At 42.0% G+C, this 25235-nt stretch overlaps 1 protein-coding gene across 6 annotated transcripts in view; it reads left to right on the top strand.

Annotated features, from left to right (window-relative positions):
* The window catches only part of FCHO2 (FCH and mu domain containing endocytic adaptor 2), a 146341-nt gene that overhangs the window by 45534 nt on the left and 75572 nt on the right, over nucleotides 1–25235 (top strand). For 3 of the 6 annotated variants that reach the window (XM_078776943.1, XM_078776979.1, XM_068118171.2), the window contains exons 7-13: nucleotides 197–295; nucleotides 2552–2648; nucleotides 9583–9630; nucleotides 11942–12008; nucleotides 13672–13696; nucleotides 16841–16903; nucleotides 17418–17476. In XM_078776943.1, coding sequence (XP_078633069.1) covers nucleotides 197–295; nucleotides 2552–2648; nucleotides 9583–9630; nucleotides 11942–12008; nucleotides 13672–13696; nucleotides 16841–16903; nucleotides 17418–17476 — 458 coding nt within the window. The remainder of the gene's footprint in view (nucleotides 1–196; nucleotides 296–2551; nucleotides 2649–9582; nucleotides 9631–11941; nucleotides 12009–13671; nucleotides 13697–16840; nucleotides 16904–17417; nucleotides 17477–25235) is intronic. The other 3 variants (XM_078776953.1, XM_078776970.1, XM_078776962.1) reach the window with 3 other exon arrangements.

Raw genomic sequence — 25235 nt, 5'->3', positions numbered from 1 at the left:
ACGCCTTTTTGACTTGCTTGATTGTGGTTTCATTCGACTTTAGTTTCTTAAATATTTCAGCTTTTTACTTTACTTAATTGAAAGTAACTTTAGGACCTTCTACCTAAAATATTATTTTTGGAAAACCCTTTCCCCCACTCTTCCTGCCTTCATTCTTCCTCCCTACCCTCTCCTTCCTATTTATTCCTACACATAGAAATTCCAGACAATCGAGGAATCTCACTTACAAACACTGCACGCTTTTATCAGCTCATTCTCCCAAGCAATGGAGGACACTCATCTGCAAGTCGGCAAGGTAAGACTGCTGTTATCTCGAATATTTTGTGCTGAATATTGACTCAGCACTGACTTTGTCTTTGTTTGTAAGTTCGGTTTTCTAACCGAGTGCTTGTGTGTTATTTGGTACAGCAGTATAACCCTTTATTTTTCAAGTCCTGCTTATGAAATTTATCCAAAACAACCATAACTAGAACAGCATTCTGTAGAGCACATATCTCCAACAAGCTGAAGAGTACATTTTGTAGTCCACTGATAGACTGGATCTGCATCCGGACATGAACCAAAATTGATTCGGTTTGTTCTTGTCGCCAACTCAACTCATCCACCTAGTTTTGTCATAACCCATTCACAACGTTTTGAAATGTAATGCTATACAGTAAACCTTCAAATATCGCATGGTTTACGTTCCTGGAAAATGCCCGCGATAGTTAAATCCACGATAGTGGATATGAAGGGCCAATGGGAAAAGGGGGTTAAGTTCCTGGGTTTCAAGAAAATATTGAGGAAAGTCTGCAGCAGCCAGAAATATACATATCAGCATTGAAATGAATGAATGATCGTTTTAAGGCCATTTTCCCCGCTAGAGCGGGGGTTAGCCTTGCGGGCCCCATGACAATCACGGTTCCCTGTTTGAGGCAATGTTTTTATGGCCATTGAAATAAACATGTAAAATATATATAAAGCATGTTAACATTAAAATAAACATGTAAATAAAATAAACAAATACAAGACTTTTACCTTTTTTGTTTATTCCAAAACAGCGTTGAGATGATTTTTACGAAACATTGAAGTGGGTGAGGGTAAACGTATTATGTACGCACTCTGACGTAAATGGAAAACACAAGACTTATCTCGGGGGATGATTATGATGATGGCTGTTGGATCATGCATCGCGGAGCACGGTGAAACCGCCTGCTGCATTGCCACATAGAAGAAGGGTAAGACCGTTAGCCACCTTGAACCCCAGAGCAGATCTTTCCTCCTTAGACAAGAAGGTATGAGATGGCATTCTCTTCCACAATAATCCTGTCTCTTCAGCATTAAAACCTGCTCTGGCATAAATCCCTTCACCTCAATTAGTTTGTTGAGCTGCAGTGGGTAGCTTTGTGCAGTGTTATGGTCTGCCATTGTTGAACTTGAGCGTTCAGCCCCCAGGTGCCTCGTGGAAACGGTAAATCCACAATGACTTCTCCCGTATCATCGGTCCACTCAAAGGAGTAAATCCGATATTAGAACCCGCGATATTTGAGGGTTTACTATATAGTATATATCATTTTGGCCCTATCTCCCAATTGTGAATTCATTTGTGAATTTTTTTTTAATTCTCAGATCCAGATCTTCCCCAAAATCGAAACAATTCATCATTTTCACACACCCAAAACTGTTCACTATGTTTTGTCTGAATCTGTCCAGAACTTCTTGAGATATTCTGCACACAGAGACAAGCAAGCAAACAAACAGACGGACAAACGAGTAAAAACACAACCTCTGTCCATCTTTGTTGGCAGAGGTAATTATGGCATGTGTAATCGCTACAGACAGAAAAGTATTGTCTCGTCAGAGGGGTCTGTTAAAACGGTCTGTCTGTGCCTTGGGTATGAGACCCCGCGGATCCCGAAACAGTGTTTTTGTGTATTGCGTTCAATCATACATATACTATCCCTCACGGATCACCTAAATGGCATCCAAACCTGGCAGTGCAACATGCGGGAGGCAAAAGGTTGGAAAATGTCTCTCGTAATTAAATGGGTTTATTGCAAAAATACATATTGAGACAATAGTAGACAAGACGCTATCGATAAAAAGGATGGATCAAGCAGACCATATACTGGTCTGATTACTGGACACAAGTAGGAATGAGGTGGCAAGGAAACTTGTATACAAGGAGAGAAGTAACCCACTATGGCATCAAAAATAAATACCATGACTTGCACAACAATGGGAGCGAGTGAGGGCTTGAGCAAGGCACAAGCTGGTTTTAGGTCTGGTATGGCCAGAGCAGGCTGATGCAGCACAGGGCTGCTGGTTGGCGATGAGTAGAGGTATGGCAATGAAGAAAGGGATGCTGCTTCTCAAGGTCTGGCTCCAACTGTTGTTTGCACCCTACCCCCATCACCCCCCTCCCCTCCTCCCCCCCCCCCCCTCACCTCCCACCCTCCGCACCATTTCCATTTTACAATATGTCGTTGGCTGGATGTTCCGGTTTTCTTGACTCTAGCTTACCTTGCATCATGAGCATCTAAGACTGTCATGGTTACTCTGTTTCGTCCAGGTGCATACTGAGTTTCGACAACAGGTAAAGGACGTAACAGTGGAGAACCTTATTTGGAAGTATGTTGAGAACAAAGGAACAGGGAAAGACAAGCCAGGTGAGTGCCTCCTTTTTTTCTTTTTTCTCTTTCAATGCACTTGCACGTCTCTATTTTTATATTCTTGACTTTGGAAGTGTTTTTTTTTTTGGTCTCACACCTTCGCACATTGCGAAAATAAGTTGATGTGAATTTAGCTCTGTATTAAAATATCTTGCTTGTCACATGCTGCCACTGTTGAGGATTGAGCGAGTGGGACAGTGAGTTAGTACCATGTATAATGAGAATAATGCATCAATTTTGTTAAAAGGTCAAATGCCAAAAAATGCAATTACTGCCACATTTTAAAAACATTTATTAAATGAAACTTTGTATGTGCAATCAACATTGGTGACACATAAGATATGTATTGATATTTTGGATTTGACCCCTGGTTGATGCTCCAGGGAATGGAGATTTAGGGTTACAGGGGTCAAACAGAACATTTTTTTTTAACTCAAAATTTTATATTGGATTTTTCCTCGTGGAACTTTTTGCCATCTTTCAACATTCTTTTGGTGGGAAAGCGTGGGGATTTCTGATGGCGTGCCATCGGCTTCACTCTAGTTATTGTTCCATTTAAAGGTTGCTGGTTTCCAAGGGGCGTCAAAAGGTTTCCTCTTCATCTCTCCATTCATGAAGGAATGGTCCTGAGGCTCTCAGCACAGATGATAGTCATTTTTTTGTAGTTTCCAGCCAGTGCTACAGATCTTTTCCCAGCAGTGGGTGCATTTCCTATTGCAATTGGAATCGAAGTAGTGTTTTGGTCTCAAACACTTTGAAAAGGGAAAATGCCCTTGCACAGGTGCTGAATTTGACAAAACCCTCATCATCCTGTTCTTGCTTCCTCAAATGGCTTGCACAATGCCTTTCCTATGCAACTTAACATCATGGACCATTTTCTGTTTACTACAGTGTATGGCATTGGCTATTAAATTCTATTTGACAATACTCGTTTCTTTATTTATTATTTTATTTTTTCGGATCTCTCTTGTTTGTCTGCTTTGTACAAGATACAACACAACACAACATGCATTTTAAGGCCATGTTCCCTGCTAGAGCGGGGGTTAGCCTTGCGGTCCCCATGACAATCTTCTCCATTTTGCCCTATTTTCTGCATCTCTCCTTGTTAACCCCCTTGCCCGCATTTCTTCTTCCACCATCTTTAGCCAAGTCTTTCTCGGTCTTCCCCGTCCTCTACTTCCTTCTACATTAACTTCCATCACGCTTCTCAACCAGTCACTTTCATCCTTCCTCAATACATGACCAAACCATCTCAACCTGTTCCTCTTCACAGCATCAATCACAGGCAATATTCCCATCATCTTTCGCAATTCATCATTTGTCTTCCTCTCTCTCAACGATACTCCGCACATCCATCGAACCATTCGCATTTCCACCCTTTCCAGCCTTCGTTGCTGCTCTACGTTCATTACCCATGTCTCGCTCCCATAAATCATAACACTTCTCACACATGCAGCATACACCTTTCCCTTCAGCTTCAGCGACACTCTCCTCCTCATCAGCACGCCACTCAGTTCCCGAAACTTCTTCCATGCACATCTCACTCGAGCAACCGTTGCCGAGTCTGATCCACCTTCTCCATTCAGCATGTCTCCGAGGTAGCAAAATGTTTTCACACCTTCCAGCTTCACGCCGTCTCCAAGATCCAACTCAACATTTCCTCCATCTGCAGCTCCCTCTGTGCACACCTTACATTTGAATGTAGCTGCCACACTGGTTAATGACCCTCTCAGACCACTACATTTTTGATGAACCCACTCAGCACACATTGTACATTGAATGGAGTTCACTCCGACACCCTTCCTACACACAGCACACGGCCACTTCCCAGTTCTTTCCACCTCACCACATGCTTTACCACTTGCCATCACCTTTGTCTTTCCGATATTCACCTTCAGACCTTTTGTCTCCATACATTCCTTCCACTTGTTCATCTTTTCCTTCAGTCCATCCATACTTTCCGCAATCAACACCAGATCATCTGCATACAACAACTCCCACGGTAAACCCTCCTTTACGGTCTGAGCCAGCACCTCCATCACAGCTACAAATAGTAGTGGACTTAGTACCGACCCCTGATGCACTCCCACCTTCACCTCAAACTCACCACTGTTCCCGTCCTTCGTCCTTACAGCTGTGCGTGCTCTTTTGTACATTGCCATCACTACTCTGATCAACCATTCCTCCACTCCTAACTTCCTCAATGCCCATGCCAATACTTTGCGTGGAACCCTATCGAATGCTTTCTCCAGATCAACAAACCCAAAAAACAACTTCTTCCTCTTATCCATGTACTTCTCCTGCAACTGCCTCACAATGAAAAGCGCATCTGTCGTTCCTCTTCCTGGCATAAATCCAAACTGCATTTCGTCGATCTTCACTTTCTTCCTTATCCTCCTCTCCAACACCCTTTCCAATACCTTCATTCCATGCTCCAATAACTTTATCGCTCGGTACGAGCCACACTCCAGAGGGTCACCTTTCCCCTTGTATAGAGGGACGAGGGTACTCAGTTCCCAATCCACTGGAATGCGGCCTTCTTTCACCACCAAATTACAGATCTCTGTCATTCTCTTCACACCCCAACTTCCTGCTGCCTTCAACATATCTCCCACAACTCCCGTCGGCCCTCCCGCTTTTCCACTCTTCATTGCTTTTATCGCTTCCTCAACTTCCTTCTCAGTTATCTTCTCTGCCGGTCCTAAAACTGGGTTACTCTCTATGTTGCCATCCCATTCATTCTCTGTATTCAACAGCATTTCCATATATCTTTTCCATCTTCCTTTAATTCCATCTGGGTCGACAACGATTTGTCCCACTTCATCCTTCAAGCAACTCACCCCCATCACATCACACCTCTCTTTCGCTATCTGCTTTGCAATCCTGAATACTGCTTTCTGACCCTCTTCCGAATCTAAGCGTTCTCCGAACATTTTCCTACATGCCTCCTGCGCCTTTGCTACCTCTTTCTTTGCAGCCTTCCTGGCTGCCTTATAACTTTCATGCTCTGCTGTTTCTGCTCCCGTACCCTTCGCCTTCTGCCACTCTTTGAACTTCTTCCTCTTCTCGTCAATCCTCTTTCCAACCTCAACATCCCACCACCATGTTTCCGAGTGCCTCGGTGGTCCTTTTGTCCATCCACATACCTCACCAACGGCTCCCAACAGACTAGCTTTCATTGACCAGTTGAGCCAGTTGAACCAGTTGAGCTTTGTACAAGATGAACCACATAATTTTCTACTTGCGTCAACATATCCCAGGGGTGCTTATATTTTTGTCTGTGTTACTTGGTGTGCAACTGGGTACTGCTTTTTGTGAGATGCAATTGTCACATTGCACAAAGTGAGATGTGTAAACATTTGAAGGGGGTTGGGGAAAGGGAGGAGGTAATCTCCCTTTCAATGAAACTGACATCACCAACCAGGAAGGATGTGCTGTTAGGTGGGCAGTTTAGTGCAATAAAAGCTGTGATTTATGTAGTAATTTAAATGTCATTTCAAAATTAACCATTTCGTGATGCTTGTAAGGTGCATTTTATTATTGTGTTGCATTCTTAGCATATTTTTCTCGTGGAATTTGGTAAATGTGTGAGTGTAGTTTTGTTTGGCCCACCCTCGCCAAAATCAATTAATAACTCAACTGGACTATGTCCAGCTGAGTTTTTGTCGACACCCAGTGTCCGTCGTACGTCTGTCGTCTGTCTGTCTGTCGTCTGTAAACAATTCGACGTCTACGCTCTAAAAGTCACAAATATTAATAGAATTTGATGAAACTTGTTATGCAGCATCTTTAAAACATAAACTAGTTTGGGATTGCATTTGGGCGTTGCACGCCCAAAAAATGGGCACGGCAGGGCGGCCATATTGAAAAATCAATTTTTGTCATATATTTTTAGCACATATAAACTATATAGTTTGCAGTTCTATTATGCATATTCTAACCATATTGATATAGACCAGTTGAGTTCAGGTTCCCTGGAACCTCTAGTTATTTATTTGTTTTTGTATGCAAAGTGGAGGCTCATGGAAAAAATAGAACACAGAATGTATCAGCATACAACAGAACTAGAGAGGTTCCAGGAAACCTGAACTCAACTGGTCTATATCGATATGGTTAGAATATGCATAATAGAATCATAAACTATATAGTTTATATGTGCTAAAAATATATGACAAAAATTGATTTTTCAATATGGCCGCCCTGCCGCGCCCATTTTTGGGAGTGCAATGCCCAAATGCAATCCCAAACTAGTTTATGTCTTAAAGATGCTGCATAACAAGTTTCATCAAATTTAATCAATATTTGTGACTTTTAGAGTGTAGACGTCGAATTGTTTACAGACAGACGGACGACGGACACTCGGTGTCGACAAAAACTCAGCTGGACATAATCCAGTTGAGTTAACAAAAGGAGCAGTAGAAAGCGAATGGGAAAAGCCAACAATATTGTTTAAGGACAAAATAGATGGAAACTTGGACAAATCGAAAACGAAGAGTAGGGCAGGATGCATGGGGTGGACATGATGGATACAGAAACACTGTAAAAAAAAAAGCTGGAAATTTGAAGTCGGCCACAGCTTTGCACAGTTTTTGTCTTTGTGAGAAAACCTGGTTTATTTATTTTAATGAGCATTATAAGTATTTTGGAAATGGCACAGTAGTTGATTGAAGGAGAGAGGGTTGTGGGGGTGGGTATTGAATGTCCCACAGCTTTGAGTTATTGTTCAAATTCCTTGGTTAAAAGCCCACATTCTTAAGTTTCTTCTTTTTTTGGCTTTGTTCCCTCCACCTGGAAAGTAATAAATACGACATCCGTTTGCTTGACAAATGCAGCAATATATCCGATCTTTTTGATTTATTATTCAATAAGTGTTCTCCCAGTATAGAGTTTTGGTTTTGGCTTGAGCTCGTCCTCGGTACAGTCCCAGCAGGTCAAATTGTCTGCGTTACTGTCCAGGAAGACTCTGTGTTGAATGAATATATATGAATATATTATATATGAATATATATATATGAATATATATATGAATATATATATATATGGGGGGGGGGGTTGTCCCCCAAAATAGGTATTTGCTTTCTTCTCAGAAACTACACACTCAATTTTTCGATAGAACTTTACCACAACCTTCACCACCCATGCTGGACCAAAGTTTGTTCACGGCACGAAGAAAATCAAAGTCTATGGGGTGGGTCTATGGGGGGGGGGGGGGGGGGGTCAAAGTGGGTCCAGGTTTGACCCCCAAAAATAGGTATTTTCTTTCTTTTCTGAAACTACACACGCAATTCTGATGAAACTTGACCACAACGGGGTAGGGGTATTGCCCCTATGTTTTTTTTACATGACCTTAGTGAAAAAAAATTCAGAATGCAAAAATTTTGGACGTCATACGTAACATGGATCGATTGCCATGTTGTTTTTCGTGAAAAACACTAAAACCCCTTTTTCTCCGCAACGGCTGAACAGATCGAGCCAAAACTTTGCATGCAGAATCGCATGCCCATGACGAACAAAAAGTTCCCACATGACGACGTCATACGTCGCATCGTTTAGGAGTTATGACGTTTATAAGCATAAACCTTAAATCCTATCTCCATAATTTTTAGCTCACCTGGAACGAAGTTCCGGGGAGCTTATGCGATAGCACATTGTCCGTCCGTCAGTCCATAAACACTTGAAACTTCTTCTCCGAAACCGCTTCAGTGATTGTGCCCAAACTTGGCACAAATGATATTTGTTGTGTTGTGACTAAAGTTTGTTCACTGCATGAAAAAAAAATCGGGGTTTAAGGGGGTCTACCGGGGGTCAAAGTGGGTCCAGGTTTAACCCCCCAAAATATATATTTGCTTTTTTCTCAGAAACTACAGATGCAATTTCGATGAAACTTGACCACAACCGTCACCACCCGTGATGTACCAATGTTTGTTCACGGCATAAAAAAAATCTGCCCCTTTGGGGGACTTTGAGTGCCCCCCCCCCCCCCCCAAATAGTTTTTTTTTTTTTTTTTTTTTTTTTAAGTCATGATTATGTTACTATGATTCCACATGCTGCGCTGTCTTCTAGCAACCATTGAAATGTTTAATGCAACCATTGAAATGAAATGAATCTAGCAACCATTGAAAATGGTTTAAAATACCTTTAGTCAGTGTAGTATACTGTTTATTCTACCAGGTGCCCCTATGTTTTGATATAGGCATTGCATAAAATAACTAAAACAGCACTCAGTAAAACACATACCTCCGCCTGGCTGAACGGTTTACCTTTGTATCCCATTGATAGACAGGATCTGCATGCAGACCTGAAACAAAATCTACTCAGCTTGTGCTTGTCACCTACCCAACTCATCCACCAAATTTTGTCATAACCCATCCAACTTTTTGAAATATCATACTATACTATATCATATACCATACTAGTATATTGTTTTTTCGCCCCGTCTCTCAATGGTGAAGAATCGCTTAAAATTTTTTTTTAATCCTCATGTCTGGACCTTCACCGAAATCGAATCAATTTGTCCTTGTCACACACCCAACCTGTCCACCAAGTTTTGTCCGAATCCGTCCATGATTATTTTTGAGATATCCTGCTCACATACATGCAGGATTGCAGGGGTGAAAATATGACCTCCGTTACCCTTTTGTGGCAGAGTTGAAGATTTATTTGCATGAGGAAACTATCATTTAAATGCATAACCTCCCTTTCCCCTTTAAAACTAAAATGCAGTAAAATATAAAAATATCCTTCCCTATTGATGCATTTATCTGTTTGGCCACACAATCCTGGTTTTTTAAATTATTATTTAGTGTAAGGCGATGTCCTTTTGAAAGGTGTACTCTTCACTGCTTTATTCCAGGTCCCCCCTCCCCATGTATTCTTCAGTGCTTTATTCTAGCCCCCCCCTCCCCCCCCCCACCCATCCTCTCCCCACAGGATTGATAGAGTTTGAAGAGTGCAGCAACACTGTGTCCGCACAAGAAGGTAATTCCATGTATTTCATCCCTTTAAAATTTTTGAGCTTATTGTAGAATGTTGTGCTATTTGTGTAATTGACCACTTTTTTATATAGATATCAATACTCATGATCTGAATGATGGGGTTGAGAGGTCAAAACAATTGAAGAAGCAGATGGAAATGAGCATACAGCGAATGGACAGCATGCAGTCGATAGGAACATAGACAGGAGAACTGAAAAAGGGGATAAAGAAACCAAGACAGAAAATCCTGAAAATAATACCAAGTAGGCAGAAAATGCTGAAAATAATACCAAGTAGGCAGAAAATGCTGAAAATAATACCAAGTAGGCAGAAAATGCTGAAAATAATACCAAGTAGGCAGAAAATTCTGAAAAACCAGTCTTAACATAACAGTAGGTGGACTGAATAGAAGAGTCCACCAGAATAAAGGCTACGAGTATAAATTTTAGCATGATATGATGTAGTTAGCTTGGATTTTGTAACGGTATCAAGGTTTGGATGCTGGATGAGTGTGTATGCTGTATGGCATGTTGGGGGTTTTTGGTGGACAAATAGTCTGAGAGGGCAGGCATGGTCAAGGCTAGAAATGAGGCAGTAGAAAACTATTTGGCAACCCTTTTCTCTTTGGGAGAGAAGCAGGCCGTGGACCTCTTTGGCTGATTGAGTGACGCCAGTTACCCTCAGGGATTCTGATTGCTTCATTGCCATTATGGGAGCAAGAGGACATTACGAGTTAACATATACACATTGTTATTTACGTCAAAGAGTGTCGTTCTGGTTTTTTTTGTGGTTCATGCAAGAATGAAGTGACATGGTAGAAAGGCAATATGCTGACATTGGGGCCCCTGTTGGTCATGACAAGCAGGAGGGAAGGGAGGGGAGGAATTACAGTAACTTGCAAGTAACAAGGTTGAGTGAAGTATGGATGATGGGGATAGAAAATATTGCAGGTAGTGTTGGGAGATAATGAAACTGTGCTGCACCGCCTGCTTGGATTGAAACACTGGGGTTGAGTGTGATGCTTGCTTGAATTGAAGCCTTGGGGTTGAGTGCTATGCTTGCTTCAATGGAAGCCCTATGGTTGAGTGCGACACTTGCTTGGATTGAAGCTCTGGGGTTGAAGGTGACGCGACGCTTAAATTGAAGCCCTGGGGTTGAGCGTGATGCTTAAATTGAAGCCCTGTGGTTGAGTGTGATGCTTGCTTGAATTGAAGCCTTGGGGTTGAGTGCTATGCTTGCTTGAATTGAAGCCCTGGGTCTGAGTGCTATGCTTGCTTGAATTGAAGTCCCTGGGGTTGAGTGTGATGCTGGCTTGAATTGAAGCGTTTGGGTTGAGTGTGATGCCTCTTGAAATGAAGCCCTCGGGTTGAGTGCAACCTATGGAAGGAAGTTCCGCAAATGGCAGCAAAGAGGAAAAATAGTGATAGTGGGCTGTAAGCCTTCATATGGGCGTCTAACTAGATGGGGGCTTACTGGAAGGATGTGCACACACTGGAGTAGTTGGGGATAGGGGAAGGGGGTGGAGTTGGCTGGTGTGTTGAGTGGGGTTTTAGGGCTGAAAGACCAGAGGGAGCTCACTTCAAGGCACAATGAATGAAAGTCTCTTCCTTTACCCATGTTGGTGTGAGCCTTTGACTAGTGAATTGGCATGTTCATTGCAGGTGATGGGAGGTTGGGACTACATTTTCACCCCCCCCCCCCCCCTTCCCCACAACATTCCAAAAAAAAATAGGCATTTTAAACTAAAAATATGAAAACATTTGGAGAATTGTTTTTAACCCTGAATCATGGACCAATGGCCCAATCGTATGGACAGCAGTTTAAGGCAATAGTGAAGCTTGCTCTTTTCTGCAGTTAAAACGTCAAAAGGTCTTGCTCATTCAGCCCGTTTATTTTGTTGTTGCACCATTTCACATATCTTTGTACTTTGCTTGTTATCTCATGCTTCACCAATAGACCTTCAGTCTTCATCTCAAGTGAGGTCTTCTTTCAAAGAGTTGTTTGCATGAATGGTAGTGAAATTACTTAGCAAGCACAATGCTGAAACATGATGGAGCATGTGATACTGGATTCTGTAATTGTCACCTTTCCTCTGATGTACATCTAACATTGACTTTTTTGTTTACCTGTAGCATCAATACTAAATTAAAATGTTGATCTCAGGCATCATCTAACCAATTTTCAGATTTCAAAATTGCTTTGACAGTTGGCACTTTTTATGCAGCTAAACAATTCCCAGGGGCATAAGCATAACCCTCTTGTAAATCACTAGTTTTGATGGGTAAAACATGTGAATGCTATTGTCTTTTGTGCAGCAGGGCAGAAGAGGCGATCGCGCATTAAGTTTCCCCGCAAGAAAAAGGAAAAAGACGCAGACTCAACGTATGTGCCAACTTCCTTCCCCTTAGCAGGCCATTTCTATCCTGTCAATGGTCCAAACATCTTCAGATTATTTCTGGCCTGTGGTCCATGGTACCTTCCTCTTGTAGATCTCTGTTCTTGAATTTCATCCATTTTGTCTCTCCTCTGCAATCTAACACAGCATTTCCAGTTGACATAATATGGATTTTCACTTGTGTTTTAGTGGTCGCTGTGGTTGGATGTGACAATGGGCAATCTACATATTGCACACAATAGTACAATTTCCCTTTACTCTCTCCTTGCATTGTTTGACCATCCCTTCCTTGCTTGCTCTCCCTTTTACTCCAATTTCCCAACATACTTTCCTTTAAAAATTTTGCCCTTTTAAAATTCTTATTTAAATTTTTATTTTTCTCCAATAATCGATGGTTTATTGTGCAGCTTTACAGAAACTAGAACGGACGCTCGGTAGAGCGCATACCTCTGCCAGGTTGAAAAGTTTACGCTTTGTATCCCACTGATAGGCCGGATCTGGATCCGGACCTAAACCAAAATCTAATCGGCGTGTTCTCTTCATCCGACCAACTCGTCCACCTCGTTTTATCATAATCCGTCCATAACTTTTTTAAATATCATGTTATATATCGTATTTCGCTCCATGTCTCAATGGCGAAAAATCACTTCGGAAATTTTAAAAATGCGATCCGGTTTCGGATCTTCACCAAAACTGAATCAACTCTTTCTTGTCCCACAAATCTCAAATACCTATCACACATACCTATCCACCAAGTTTCGTCCGAATCCGTCCATAATTTTTTGAGATATCGTGATATATATTGTTTTTGGCCCCATCTCTCAATGGTTAAGAATCACTTCAAAAAAATATCTAGTATACGGATCTGGATATTCACCAAAATATAATCATTTCATCCTTGTCACACACCCAACCTGTCCACCAAATTTCGTTGGAATATGTTACAATTTTGAGATGTTCACAAACATCTCAAAACATCTTGTGAAATAACAGACAGGGGTGAAAACATAACCTCTGCCCATTTTTGTGGCAGAGGTAACAACACCAACAACAACATAGGTTTTGCAATGAAAATACTTATCTAGTTGTCATGCTTGTTGTGTTATGATAAGCCGAACTGCACCAGTATGGAGGTCTATTCATGGAATTTGGTGTGGTGAATATTTAGTTATTAAAAGAATATAAACTGTTTAACTTTCTGTAATCCTTGGTGCCAACACTGACCTTTACAAAAGGTGAAATTTTTGCATACCTTGTATGTTTAAACAAGATGTTTAAACAGGGTGGAGTTAAGAAAAATTTATCCTCAGTACAAGTTGTTAAAATTTTACATATTTATGAATTCCTTAGTGGGCAGTTAAAAATATTGTTTGCATGTGGTGCTGTGGTATGCAAAATTTCATGTTTTGTTAAGGTTAGTTCTGGAAGTTGGTGAAGTGAAGCCATGGTGTGTATACTCTCAGGAAGAAGATAATAATTGCACAATGATGTCGGTAAATTATTGAAATTAGAAAATCTTGCTTCCAGCAGGTCTGCAATACTGATTGTGGTTGTGTCTGAATAGGTAGGAGCTGTTTTCCTTGGAGATTTGAATTGCTGTCATCATTTACAATTTGTCACTGTCATGTGCTTCCTTTCCCTGTTCCATAGAGAGCCGCCAGATGCCGATTCGCTTGTAAGTACCAGTGTGGAATTAGACATTTAAAATTTTGTGTGCAGATTGATATTACCTGTCTTTGTCTTAACTTTTGTGTACGAATTGGTGCCCAACTTCTGCTGGCATGTGGGTACCTTGTGTTTTCTGCACATCTTGAGGTAATTGACCCGGTTGCATAAAGCATCCTTAAAGGGACAGTCATTAAATTTTTTTGAAGAGATATGTTTTAGAGGATGATATCCCTGATCTATTAGCACAAAAATGGGCTTTTTTTGGAGAATAATAAGCCGATAATCGTGTTTTAAAATCGGAATATTTTCACTGCCGTTATGCAAATTAAGTACTTCTGCTGATTTGCGTGACGTCAAGGGGGCACAACTCATTGAGGGATGTGTATGTATGCGTTTCAACATAAGTTATTCCAGCGTTGAAGATGCCGATGTGCCAAGCTTTTTACTGTTTGAATCGTCGAGCCATCAGCATTCGTATTTGATCAACAGGCTCAGTACCTGGGAAACAAGCCTCAGAAATTGCTGAAATACAACGCCATACTGACACTTTCTGGGCTAGAGTTACGTATTGATTTGATGCCACTCCCATATGGGCCAAGCTCAGAGCTGGTCCTCTAGTTATCTTACTAGAATACGAGCATAGCCTACCTGTCGCCTTACTGATGGACCAATTTGTCGTCCTATTTGCCAAAAATTGCTACAATGGTTCACTGTGACTATCGAGTCCGTACATCGATAACTCGACCAGCATATGGAAATATTTCATCATTTATTGAAATGCCCTCAGGTCTATAAATGGTCAGTGCATCATTGTGGCTTTATTTGTCATATGCCCTGAGGGCAGTTTGCATTCTCGTAATACAGCCAAATGATGTCGCAGGAGCGAGATCTTACATAACCCAGTCTTCCATATAAATGTTGTTGTTCTGCACAACCTGGCTCCCACACCATGGCGACAGCCAACAGGACCTGAAGAGTGGCCCGCGAACGCGCCGCTACGGCTTAGCCGTCAAGTTCGGCTGCTTCACAGCCGAGACTGACTCGTATAGTTTACGTTTACCCACAAATTAGTTATTACTTCATCACTGTGGTCAAACTATTCGACCTGTTGCTCCATGCAGGTTGTAGCATTTCTCATTTTGATTCCAATCCTGCTCGTTGCTTTGCTGACTGTTTTTTTTTTCTGTTTTTTTCTTTTTGTATACAGAATCGAGGCTCGTGAAAGAGCTAACATTTATCACACAAACAAATCAAACAGACAAACAAAATATATAAAAAGAGGGAGCGGTAGACAAGATGGGGAGAGAAGGGGAAGCACACAAACACAACATTTGAGAGCAGGGACATCGGGAGATGTGTGGGAGGGAGAGGGCTTGGGGGGAGGAGGCGTGGGAAGGGGGGGGGGGGGTGGGAGAAGTATATCTGGGGAAATGGAAAATGGAAATGGGGGTGAAACACGTGATCGAAGAACAAACGAACAAATAAGAACGAATAAACGAATGAGAACAATGAATAAGAACAGAGAAGGGGGAAAAAAATTTTGGGGTTTTTTTTTTTTGGAGTTGAGATTTTAAACAAGGAAGTATGGGGTGAAAGACTGGGACAAAAACAGAAAACGAAAGTAATTGCAGTACAATCGACGGACCACTGAGAGAAGAACAAAGCCTCAAGGTAGGACACGGTAGCCTACAAGGCCTCAAAAGACACGACACAAATTAACCGACGATTTTGGATACAGGTATGAAAAATTAACACCAATAAATCTTCCTAAGGACACACTATAGGTACACACACACCGAAAGATAAATACAGTTTCGACAAAAACACAATTGTGAAAAATTACTTAACTTCAAAAGCGTGAGCGCATGGACAGCTTCGAAAAGACGTGACCTCGCCGACAAAGATCTCCAGCAGCCTCGCCGACAAAGATCTCCAGCAGTTTTAATCAAAAGACAGAGACAATGGCATTTCCCTACCACCCGTTCACCCCAACCCCCCCCCCACCACCCCTTCACCCTTTTCCCCCTATCCCCTCCCTCCCTCCCCCCACATCCCACCACCTGTTCGCGCCCCCCCCCCCCCCACTCCCTTCCACTACCCGTTCACTCCAATTCCTCACCACCCGTTCTCCCTCCCTCCCTCTCTCCACCCCGGTTTTTCACCCCTGGTGAGGTGAAAGTGTGAAGTTATCAAAGTGAAATAAGAGTGTGAATCAGAAAGCAAAATATTCTGAATGTCATGAAAGAGTGAAAATTGCGGAAGTATTGTTCTATCGGCCTCCGATCTCGCGCTGTGATAATCGTCCTCTTCATGACATTTCCATGAAGAGTGCCTTTTGGAAACTCAAAGGTTCGTGTTTAAGGACTGGGAGGAGAGGGGGGAAGTCCTCCCTCGAGTTTAAGGATGGTTTTCAGGAAAAACTTTGCATATGGAATATTTGTACATGCAACCATCCTCAAATTGAGGGTGTACTTGGTTGAGGGTTTGAAAGGAAATATTTAAGTATATCCTCAAATCTTTCCTAAAGGATGCTTTATGCAACCGGGCCATAACCTCCGCCCACTTTCAGTGGCGGAGGTAATAAAATGCTCAATGAGAATCCAATGAATTGTACACAAGAAATATTTTATCCCTCCTTCATCTGGAAGCACATGGTTTCCATGCAACATATAACAAGCATCATTTAAAATTACGTGTTCATTATGTGTTCTTGCTTTTGGACGCCTCTTCCTATCTCTAACCTTATTGGATGCCAGGCATAGCAATGACTCCTAAGAATTTCCGCAACATCAAGGAAAGCCTTATTTGAGGATTTCATAAGGGATGTTTATGTAACAACCCTTAAGGAAATCCTTCACCAAGGAATCGTGGTGTACCTGAAGGTATATCTTTCCTCAAGGATAAAGGAATTTTATGCAACCGGGCCATTGTTCTTATTTCAAAGGAACTAGGTTTGTTTGCAAGTTGCTGCTTTGTACGGTATTTGATATATTGCACCTTTTTCTTAAATATCTGCTCTTTCCCCCCTTTCGAGTTAACTTTTCACTGTCTAGGCTCTATCCCAACTTTTTTTTTTTTCTTACCTCCTTTAATTCGCAATTCTTTCTGCACCTGCCCTTCCGTTGCTGCCTCCAATTTCTGCTTGAGCTAGCCCCAGAAGCTGCCTAACGGCGCTCCTAATGGCTATTGTGGAGACATTGAGTGGCAGAGATACGTAAGTATGGTGTTTGTCCAGACTGGGTTGACTTGGACTTGTACATGGCCATCACTTCATGGAGGGAGATGTCGGTGCCACTCTCATTTGCAATATTCATGGCATGCCTGTTGCCATTTTTGTTAGTGAGATGCTTCTCTGAGGTCTGGTTCAGGATCTGACAGAGATTATTCCGACCTGGTGCCACTCCACTGAATCGTGACATTAGCACGCTTGCCTTTTACTTTTCCTTTCATTTGTGTTTGGCCGTATTCTGACTTTCCACTCCAGGTTGTTTTTAATATGATAATTATTTTTTAAATTCTATTGCTTGACAATGCTGTTGCTTCCAGAAACCTCATTTATTTCCTTTGTTACTGTCTTGCTGCTTTAATGTGTCTACTTCAACCTAATATTTCATTTGCTTGGAGTTACAATGTCTACCTTCTGACTGCAAATTTACCTTGTTTGTAAGCCTTCACTGATATTTTTCTCACCTTTTATTATATTAAAAAAAAAAAAATTCTTTTTGCAGAATTCTCCAGAGGTAGATGATGAGGGCTTCAGCATCCGACCTGAAGTTGGCCAAAATGATATCCTTTTATCTGTTTGTTGATGACTTATTTTAATGGACCTCAAATCCATTAAACATTTTTGCACTTGCATTGTACTTCATTCGGCCACAGGATGGAAGATGCTTAAATTTACTCTATTGCATTCTGGATTTGAAAGATGTAGATGCTATGGGGATGCTTTGCAGTAAATAGTCTACATATGAAGATGTCGATTATTTACTCTATTGCATTCTGCAGATAAGTCACACAAGCCACAATGCCTTTGACATGGGGAGCAGGAACAAAATCGAGCTGCAGATCTGTACGAGAAAGTTGAGGATTCCAAGTATTGTTCTGAATACAATAGGCATTTTTAGGCCATTTTCCCTGCTAGAACGGGGGTTAGCCTTTATTGTTCTGAATGATCTGATCTAATAGAGTGGTGAATATTACAGTGCCTTAAGAAAGTATTCACATCCTTTGACTTTTTCACATATTGGTGTTACAGCCTGGAATTAAAATGGATTAAATTGAGATATTTTTTTTGTCACTCATCTACACATAATACCCCATAATGTCAAAATGGAATTTTTTTTTTTGAGAACTTTTTTTTTTTTTTTTCACAAAATCATTAAAATTGAAAAGTTTAAATATATTGAATCAACAAGTATTTAACCCCTTTGCTATGACACTCCAAATTGAGTTCAGGTGCATCCCATTTTCTTTGATCATCCTTGAAATGTCTCCACAACTTGATTGGAGTCCACCTGTGACCAATTCAATGATTGGACATGATTTAGAAAGAAACACACCTTTCTATACAAGGTTCCACAGTTGACTGTGCATGGCAGAGCAGAAACTCTACCATGAAGTCCAAGGAACTGTCCGTAGAACTCCGAGATTTCATTGTGAAGAGGCATAGATCTGGAGAAGGGTATAAAACAATTTCTAGTTTTGAAAGTCCCCAAGATCCCAGTGAGCTCCATCATTAGGAAATGTGAAGAATCTGGAACTACCCAGACTCTTTCTAGAATTGGCCGTCTGACCAAACCTAACAACGGCAAAGAAGGACCTTAGTCAGGTCGGTGACCAAGTACCCAACGACCATGCTGACAGAACTTGAGAGTTCCTTGGCTAAGATGGGAGTCGGGAGAACCTGTCAGAAGGACAACAGTCTCTGCAGCACTTCACAAATATAGGCTTTATGGGAGAGTGGCCAGACGGAAGCCACTCTTGAGAAAAAGGCACATAATAGCATGCCGGGAGTTTACAAAAAGGCACATGAAAGACTGAGAGCATGAGGCAAGATATTCTGTGGTCTAATGAGATGAAAATTTAACTATTTGGGCTGAATGCAAAGTGCTACGTCTGGCAGAAACTGAGCACAGCTCTTCACCCATCGAACACCATCCGTGCTGTGAAGCATGGTCTTGGCAGCATCATGCCATGGGGATGCTTTTCAGTGGCAGGAATTGGGGGACTTGTAAGGATAGTGGGAACAATGAATGGAGCCAAGTACAGGCAAATCCTTGAGGAGAACCTACTTTAGAGTGCAAAAGACCTTAGACTGCGGCAAAGATTTACGTTCCAACAGGACAATGACCCCAAGCATACAGTCAAAGCAACACTGGAATGGCTTCAGAACAAGAATGTGAAAGTCCTTGAGTGGCACAGCCCAGGTCCAGCCTTGCATCCATTGAGAATCTGTGGAAAGACTTGAAGATTGCTGTTCACCAACGCTCTCCATCCAACTTGACAGAGCTTGAGCACATCCGCAAGGAAGAATGGGAGAAACTCCCCAAATACAGATGTGCAAAGCTAATAGACATACCCAAGAAGACTCAAAGCTGTACTCGCTGCCAAAGGTGCTTCTATGAAGTTCTCACTCAGGGGTTTGAATACTTGTGTAAAATAGATATTTCTGTATTTCATTTTTAATTCTTTCGTAAAAATTTCTCAAAAACAATTTCCACTTTGACCTTTTGCGGATATTATGTGTATATCAGCGACATAAAAATCTCAATTTAACCCATTTTAAATTCAGACTGTAACACAACAAAATATGAAAAAGTCAAGGGGTGTGAATACTTTCTGAAGGCATTGTATATCACACTCCTGACCTGAGCCTGGTTGATTTTTCAAGGGTCAGGAGGTGAACTGCTTATTTCAGTATTCAGCTGCTGTCCTGATATTTTTTCCTTTTGATGTTGCTAGCAGAGTTGACCTTCTGGTCATTTGCAAGGGATGATTAATGCAATGGAAAGTTCGGGTCCGTGTGAAACAGCCCTAATTGGCTCCCTCTGGAATTAAACGTTTATCGTAAATTCTTCTTTGGAATTAATGTACATTGCCATTTGGCATGGATCTTGTTGCATGCAAGCATACCTTGTGCTCCATCATCACAGGTATTATGATGGTGATTATCACTGAGATCAAAAATACCAACCAAACTCTAAATCCATAATGGATTTGAGGTCGTTGATGAATTAACTGTAGATGGTTGGGCTAAAGACACTACCCAACAAAACTCTTGCAGCTATATATTAAGGTGCTTGTGATGATTGGCCTATTCATCTTGGAGAATTTGTTTGAATTCCCATTGGCATTGATTTTAAAAGAGCCAGGTTTGATTGAACTAGGGCATGCCCGTACTATATATATATCTAAAATTATATCCCCCCCCCTATTTACATGAAATGGTTTGGTCCAAAGCGAACGGCTTGCGAGTGGTGACAATCCCCCCCCTCTATTTACATGCAATGGTTCGGTCCAAAGCGAACGGCTTCCGGAGTTTGGTAAAGAAATCGCCATCGCGTACACAAACGCGCAGGAAAGCGAATGAATCGCAAATTCGTTTTTATTAGTTGTAAAACATAATGCCCAATTATTCAATTAGCGCCAACGTATTTTGGCTGTTTGCAATTTAATCGCAAGGCAAAGTAGAAAGAGAAGAGGGAAAAAAAGAAAAGCCTTGCCTTGCTGCAAACAGCTGCTGCAAACAACAACAACATGGAAGGCTGCACTGTCCGGAAGTTGGCATATCGCAGTTACGATTATTTTAGTGTTAATGGCCAATTATTCAATTAGCGCCAACGTATTTTGGCTGTTTGCAATTTAATCGCAAGGAAAAGTAGAAAGAGAAGAGGGAAAAAAAGAAAAGCCTTGCATTAACGCATTAACGCTTGCATTGCATTAACGGTTCGGCACACGTGATAGCTCGCTGCTCTCTGATTGGTTGAAGCGTTTTTTGGACATAGCTCGGTAGGTACTTGTCCGATTAATTACAAACCTTGAAAAGGCACATCCTCGGGTCCCCAGCAATATACCTGGCAAGTTTCAAGTATATCGGACCCGTGGTTGTCGAGAAACAGCGGTCACAGACAAACACACAGACACACAGACACACAGACACACAGACACACAGACACACAGACACACAGACACACAGACACACAGAGATTGCTGGAATTATAGATAGATGTCACATTGATTTTTAGGGCATTCATCCATTTTCCACCGAGATTACTGATCGTGCAGAATGATTTTCATGGAATTTAATTTAGTGTATGAGCCAGTTCATTTGGTTTCAGATGTCATCACTATTGCCTTAATTGGCTGTGATGCTGATTGGATAATTGTGCAGATCAGAATTGATTTTTTGTGCTTTAGATATAGCTGGGCAGTCTTCAGAATATACCTTTTTCCATTGGCGGTGTACATGCCAGTGTTATCGGCATACCAGAGGTGGCATCCAGCTCTGGAGCACATACCTTAAGTACCATAGCTGGGATATTGTTGAGGCCTAGCCAGCCTCTTCTTGTTCACATGTGGGCTCAACTCCATTGGCTATATTTCCCTGAATATGGGACAATAAAATTTTTTATATTATTATTATTATTATTAAATGTGATGACTGGCTGTCATGATGATGAGTAGAGAAGCTGGCTATCTTTTATTTTTCCAAGGTAAAAGCTCGGGTTCAGTGTTTTTGCCATGTGATGTACGAAAGCCTATCATTTTTGGTTGTTGGGTTTGGCTGCCTAACAAATGTTTATCTGCGTCGTATGTTGGATTGCTATGTTTGTATCTCTTTTAACCGCCACACTACTTTCCTCTGTCCTTGCATACAAATGTGGCACAGGAATGTATGAGCTATTGGCCAATCTCCCCTTTCTGCCTTTTCTTAACCAATCAAAACCTAACTTTTCTTAATGTGGTTGGCATTGGGGTTCCAAACTTCTTTTCAAAAGAAGAAATAATTGTTGTTGTAGTTGAAAGTAATTTGCATTCTTGAGATGCTATGACAAACATCAGACATATTGGTGTTAGGAAATTTGTTACATGTTTATTCTTGCTCTAAAGAAGTGTGTGAAGTTGAACCCGATCATCCCCACCACCTTTTCCAACTTCCTATCAGAGCATGTACATTACATGTAAAACTAGAAAGCATCTGAAAATGCAAAGCCCGTCCGTGTCTGTTTGTATTCAGATGTTTTCTTCTTCCATATGCTAAAAATAACAAATACAATTTAAAACAAATACAAAATTAAAATTGATGATTTTATGCAACCTTGACCGTTGACCTTTTGATCCAAAAACACAATCAACTCCTACCTTTTGATTAGTGATCCAATTCAGTGACCCAATATGCAAATTCTTAAAATTTCAGGTCAACCGGATTAAATTTGACAATTTTATGTGACGCATCTCCATTGACCTTTTGACGAAATTATTAATTTGCCTTCTCCGTATTATCATAATAAAGCTTTTGGTGAAAATTTGACAATAGCTCAACAACAAACAACAACATGCATTTTAAAGGCCATTTTCCCTACTAGAGCGGGGGTTAGCCTTGCCATGACAATCTTCTCCATTTTGCCCTATTTTCTGCATCTCTCCTTGTTAACCCCCTTGCCCGCATTTCTTCTTCCACCATCTTCAGCCAAGTCTTTCTCGGTCTTCCCCGTCCTCTACTTCCTTCTACATTCATTTCCATCACTCTTCTCAACCAGTCACTTTCATCCTTCCTCAACACATGACCAAACCATCTCAACCTGTTCCTCTTCACAGCATCAATCACAGGCTCTATTCCCATCATCTTTCGCAATTCATCATTTGTCTTCCTCTCTCTCAACGATACTCTGCATATCCGTCGAACCATTCGCATTTCCACCCTTTCCAACCTTCGTTGCTGCTCTACGTTCATTACCCATGTTCCGCTCCCATAAATCATAACACTTCTCACACATGCAGCATACACCTTTCCCTTCAGCTTCAACGACTCCCCTCATCATCAGCACGCCACTCAGTTCCCGAAACTTCTTCCATGCACATCTCGCTCGAGCAACCGTTGCCGAGTCTGATCAGCCTTCTCCATTCAGCATGTCTCCGAGGCAGCAAAATGTTTTCACACCTTCCAGCTTCACGCTGTCTCCAAGATCCAACTCAACATTTCCTCCATCTGCAGCTCCCTCTGTGCACACCTCACATTTGAATGTAGCTGCCACACTGGTTAATGACCCTCTCAGACCACTACATTTTTAATGAACCCACTCAGCGCACATTGTACATTGAATGGAGTTCACTCCGACACACTTCCTGCACACAGCACAGGGCCACTTCCCAGTTCTTTCCACCTCACCACATGCTTTACCACTTGCCACCACTTTCGTCTTTCCGATATTCACCTTCAGACCTTTTGTCTCCATACATTCCTTCCACTTGTTCATCTTTTCCTTCAGTCCATCCATACTTTCCGCAATCAACACCAGATCATCTGCATACAACAACTCCCACGGTAAACCCTCCTTTACGTTCTGGGCCAGCACCTCCATCACAGCTACAAATAGTAGTGGACTTAGTACCGACCCCTGATGCACTCCCACCTTCACCTCAAACTCACCACTGTTCCCGTCCTTTGTCCTTACAGCTGTGCGCGCTCTTTTGTACATTGCCATCACTACTCTGATCAACCATTCCTCCACTCCTAACTTCCTCAATGCCTATGTCAATACTTTTCGTGGAACCCTATCGAATGCTTTCTCCAGATCAACAAACCCAAGAAACAACTTCTTCCTCTTCTCCATGTACTTCTCCTGCAACTGCCTCAGAATGAAAAGCGCGTCTGTCGTTCCTCTTCCTGGCATAAATCCAAACTGCATTTTGTCAATCTTCACTTTCTTCCTTATCCTCCTCTCCAACACCCTTTCCAATACCTTCATTCCATGCTCCAATAACTTTATCGCTTGGTACGAGCCACACTCCAGAGGGTCACCTTTCCCCTTGTATAGAGGAACGAGGGTACTCAGTTTCCCAATCCACTGGAATGCGGCCTTCTTTCACCACCAGATTACAGATCTCTGTCATTCTCTTCACACCCCAACTTCCTGCTGCCTTCAACATATCTCCCACAACTCCCGTCGGCCCTCCCGCTTTTCTACCCTTCATTGCTTTTATCGCTTCCTCAACTTCCTTCTCAGTTATTTTCTCTGCCGGTCCTAAAACTGGGTTACTCTCTATGTTGCTATCCCATTCATTCTCTGTATTCAACAGCATTTCCATATATCTTTTCCATCTTCCTTTAATTCCATCTGGGTCGACAACGATTTGTTCCGGACACAAACGGAACGACGTTCTGGACAACGATTCCGGACACAAACGCACACACACAGGACACCCAGAAGTGATTACAAAACCCCGTCTCCTGCTGTGCAGGGGACAAATTAACAAACAGGAAAAAAGGGAGGCTGGGGAGTGGAAACACTGAAAATAACAAGTAGGAGGGTTTGGGTAGAAAAGGTTAATAAAGATAATGGATCAGGATGAGGGATGACGTGAGGTGGTGGTACATTGCCAACTTTTGAAGCCCTGGATGGAAGAGTGGGAAAGAATGACCTCTGGAAGGCGGTTCCAGAAGCATACGTGAAGAACAAAGGAGTTGACGTGTTCAGTCAGCTTGGATTTTGGCAACGCGGGTAACCTGGAGTTTCTGGGGAGGGTCGTAGGATAGATCGAGAGATAGCTGAAGGAGGAATGTCGGATAAGAAGCTGTTAAGAACAGACACCACCAACACGCTTGTGACGTGAAAGCGACAGACCTTGTGCTTCGGCCTCATCGCGGGAGATTCCAATCACTTTATGTCTTTGGGATGGGGGTACCATTCTGTATAATGTGAAATCACCTGCAAAGACAGTTTTTGAGGGCAACAGTGTGGTATATGAGGAGAAAAATGGCCGAAAATGATGCCTTAGAAGCAAATTAGCCTCCATTGGGAGAGGAGAATTGTACTGTTGAGAGCTAAATAATGCTTTCATGAAGGAAATTGGTGAGACAGATGAAGTGGCATTGTATACCACAGGCAGAGACATTGGCAAGCAGAGACGACTCTAAGTGAAGGTTCGAGAGTGTTGAAAACCTTTGGTATGTCCAGAAGTAATGCCCCCATTGTAAGGGTGTTAGACATTCTTGTTTACGATTTTAGGCCTCCATACATTTAAAACATTAGCCCTGGTGTTGGGCTAGCGGCTAGGGTGCCGGCTTAGGATCCTAGGATCCTGGGTTCGAAACCCGGTCGATCGCTGAATTAACGCCAGGGGGGTTGACTCAGCCTGTCATCCTTCCGAGGTCGGCTAATTGAGTACCAGTTCACTGGTAATTCCCTGCTTGTCGTTAAAGGCGGCAAAAAGGGTTGGCGTCAGGAAGGGCATCCGGCCGTAAAACATTGCTTCAAAAAGGGGACCGAAAAACAACAACTACCACGGTTCCCGAAAAAGGCCAACCCCCGCTTGCGGGGAAAAAT

This window comes from Myxine glutinosa, chromosome 1, assembly GCF_964187855.1.
Source record: "Myxine glutinosa chromosome 1, kmMyxGlut1.1, whole genome shotgun sequence".
NCBI classification, from domain to species: Eukaryota; Metazoa; Chordata; class Myxini; order Myxiniformes; family Myxinidae; genus Myxine; species Myxine glutinosa.
Note: the sequence above shows the minus strand (reverse complement) of the source record. Positions and strands in the feature narration are given on the sequence as shown.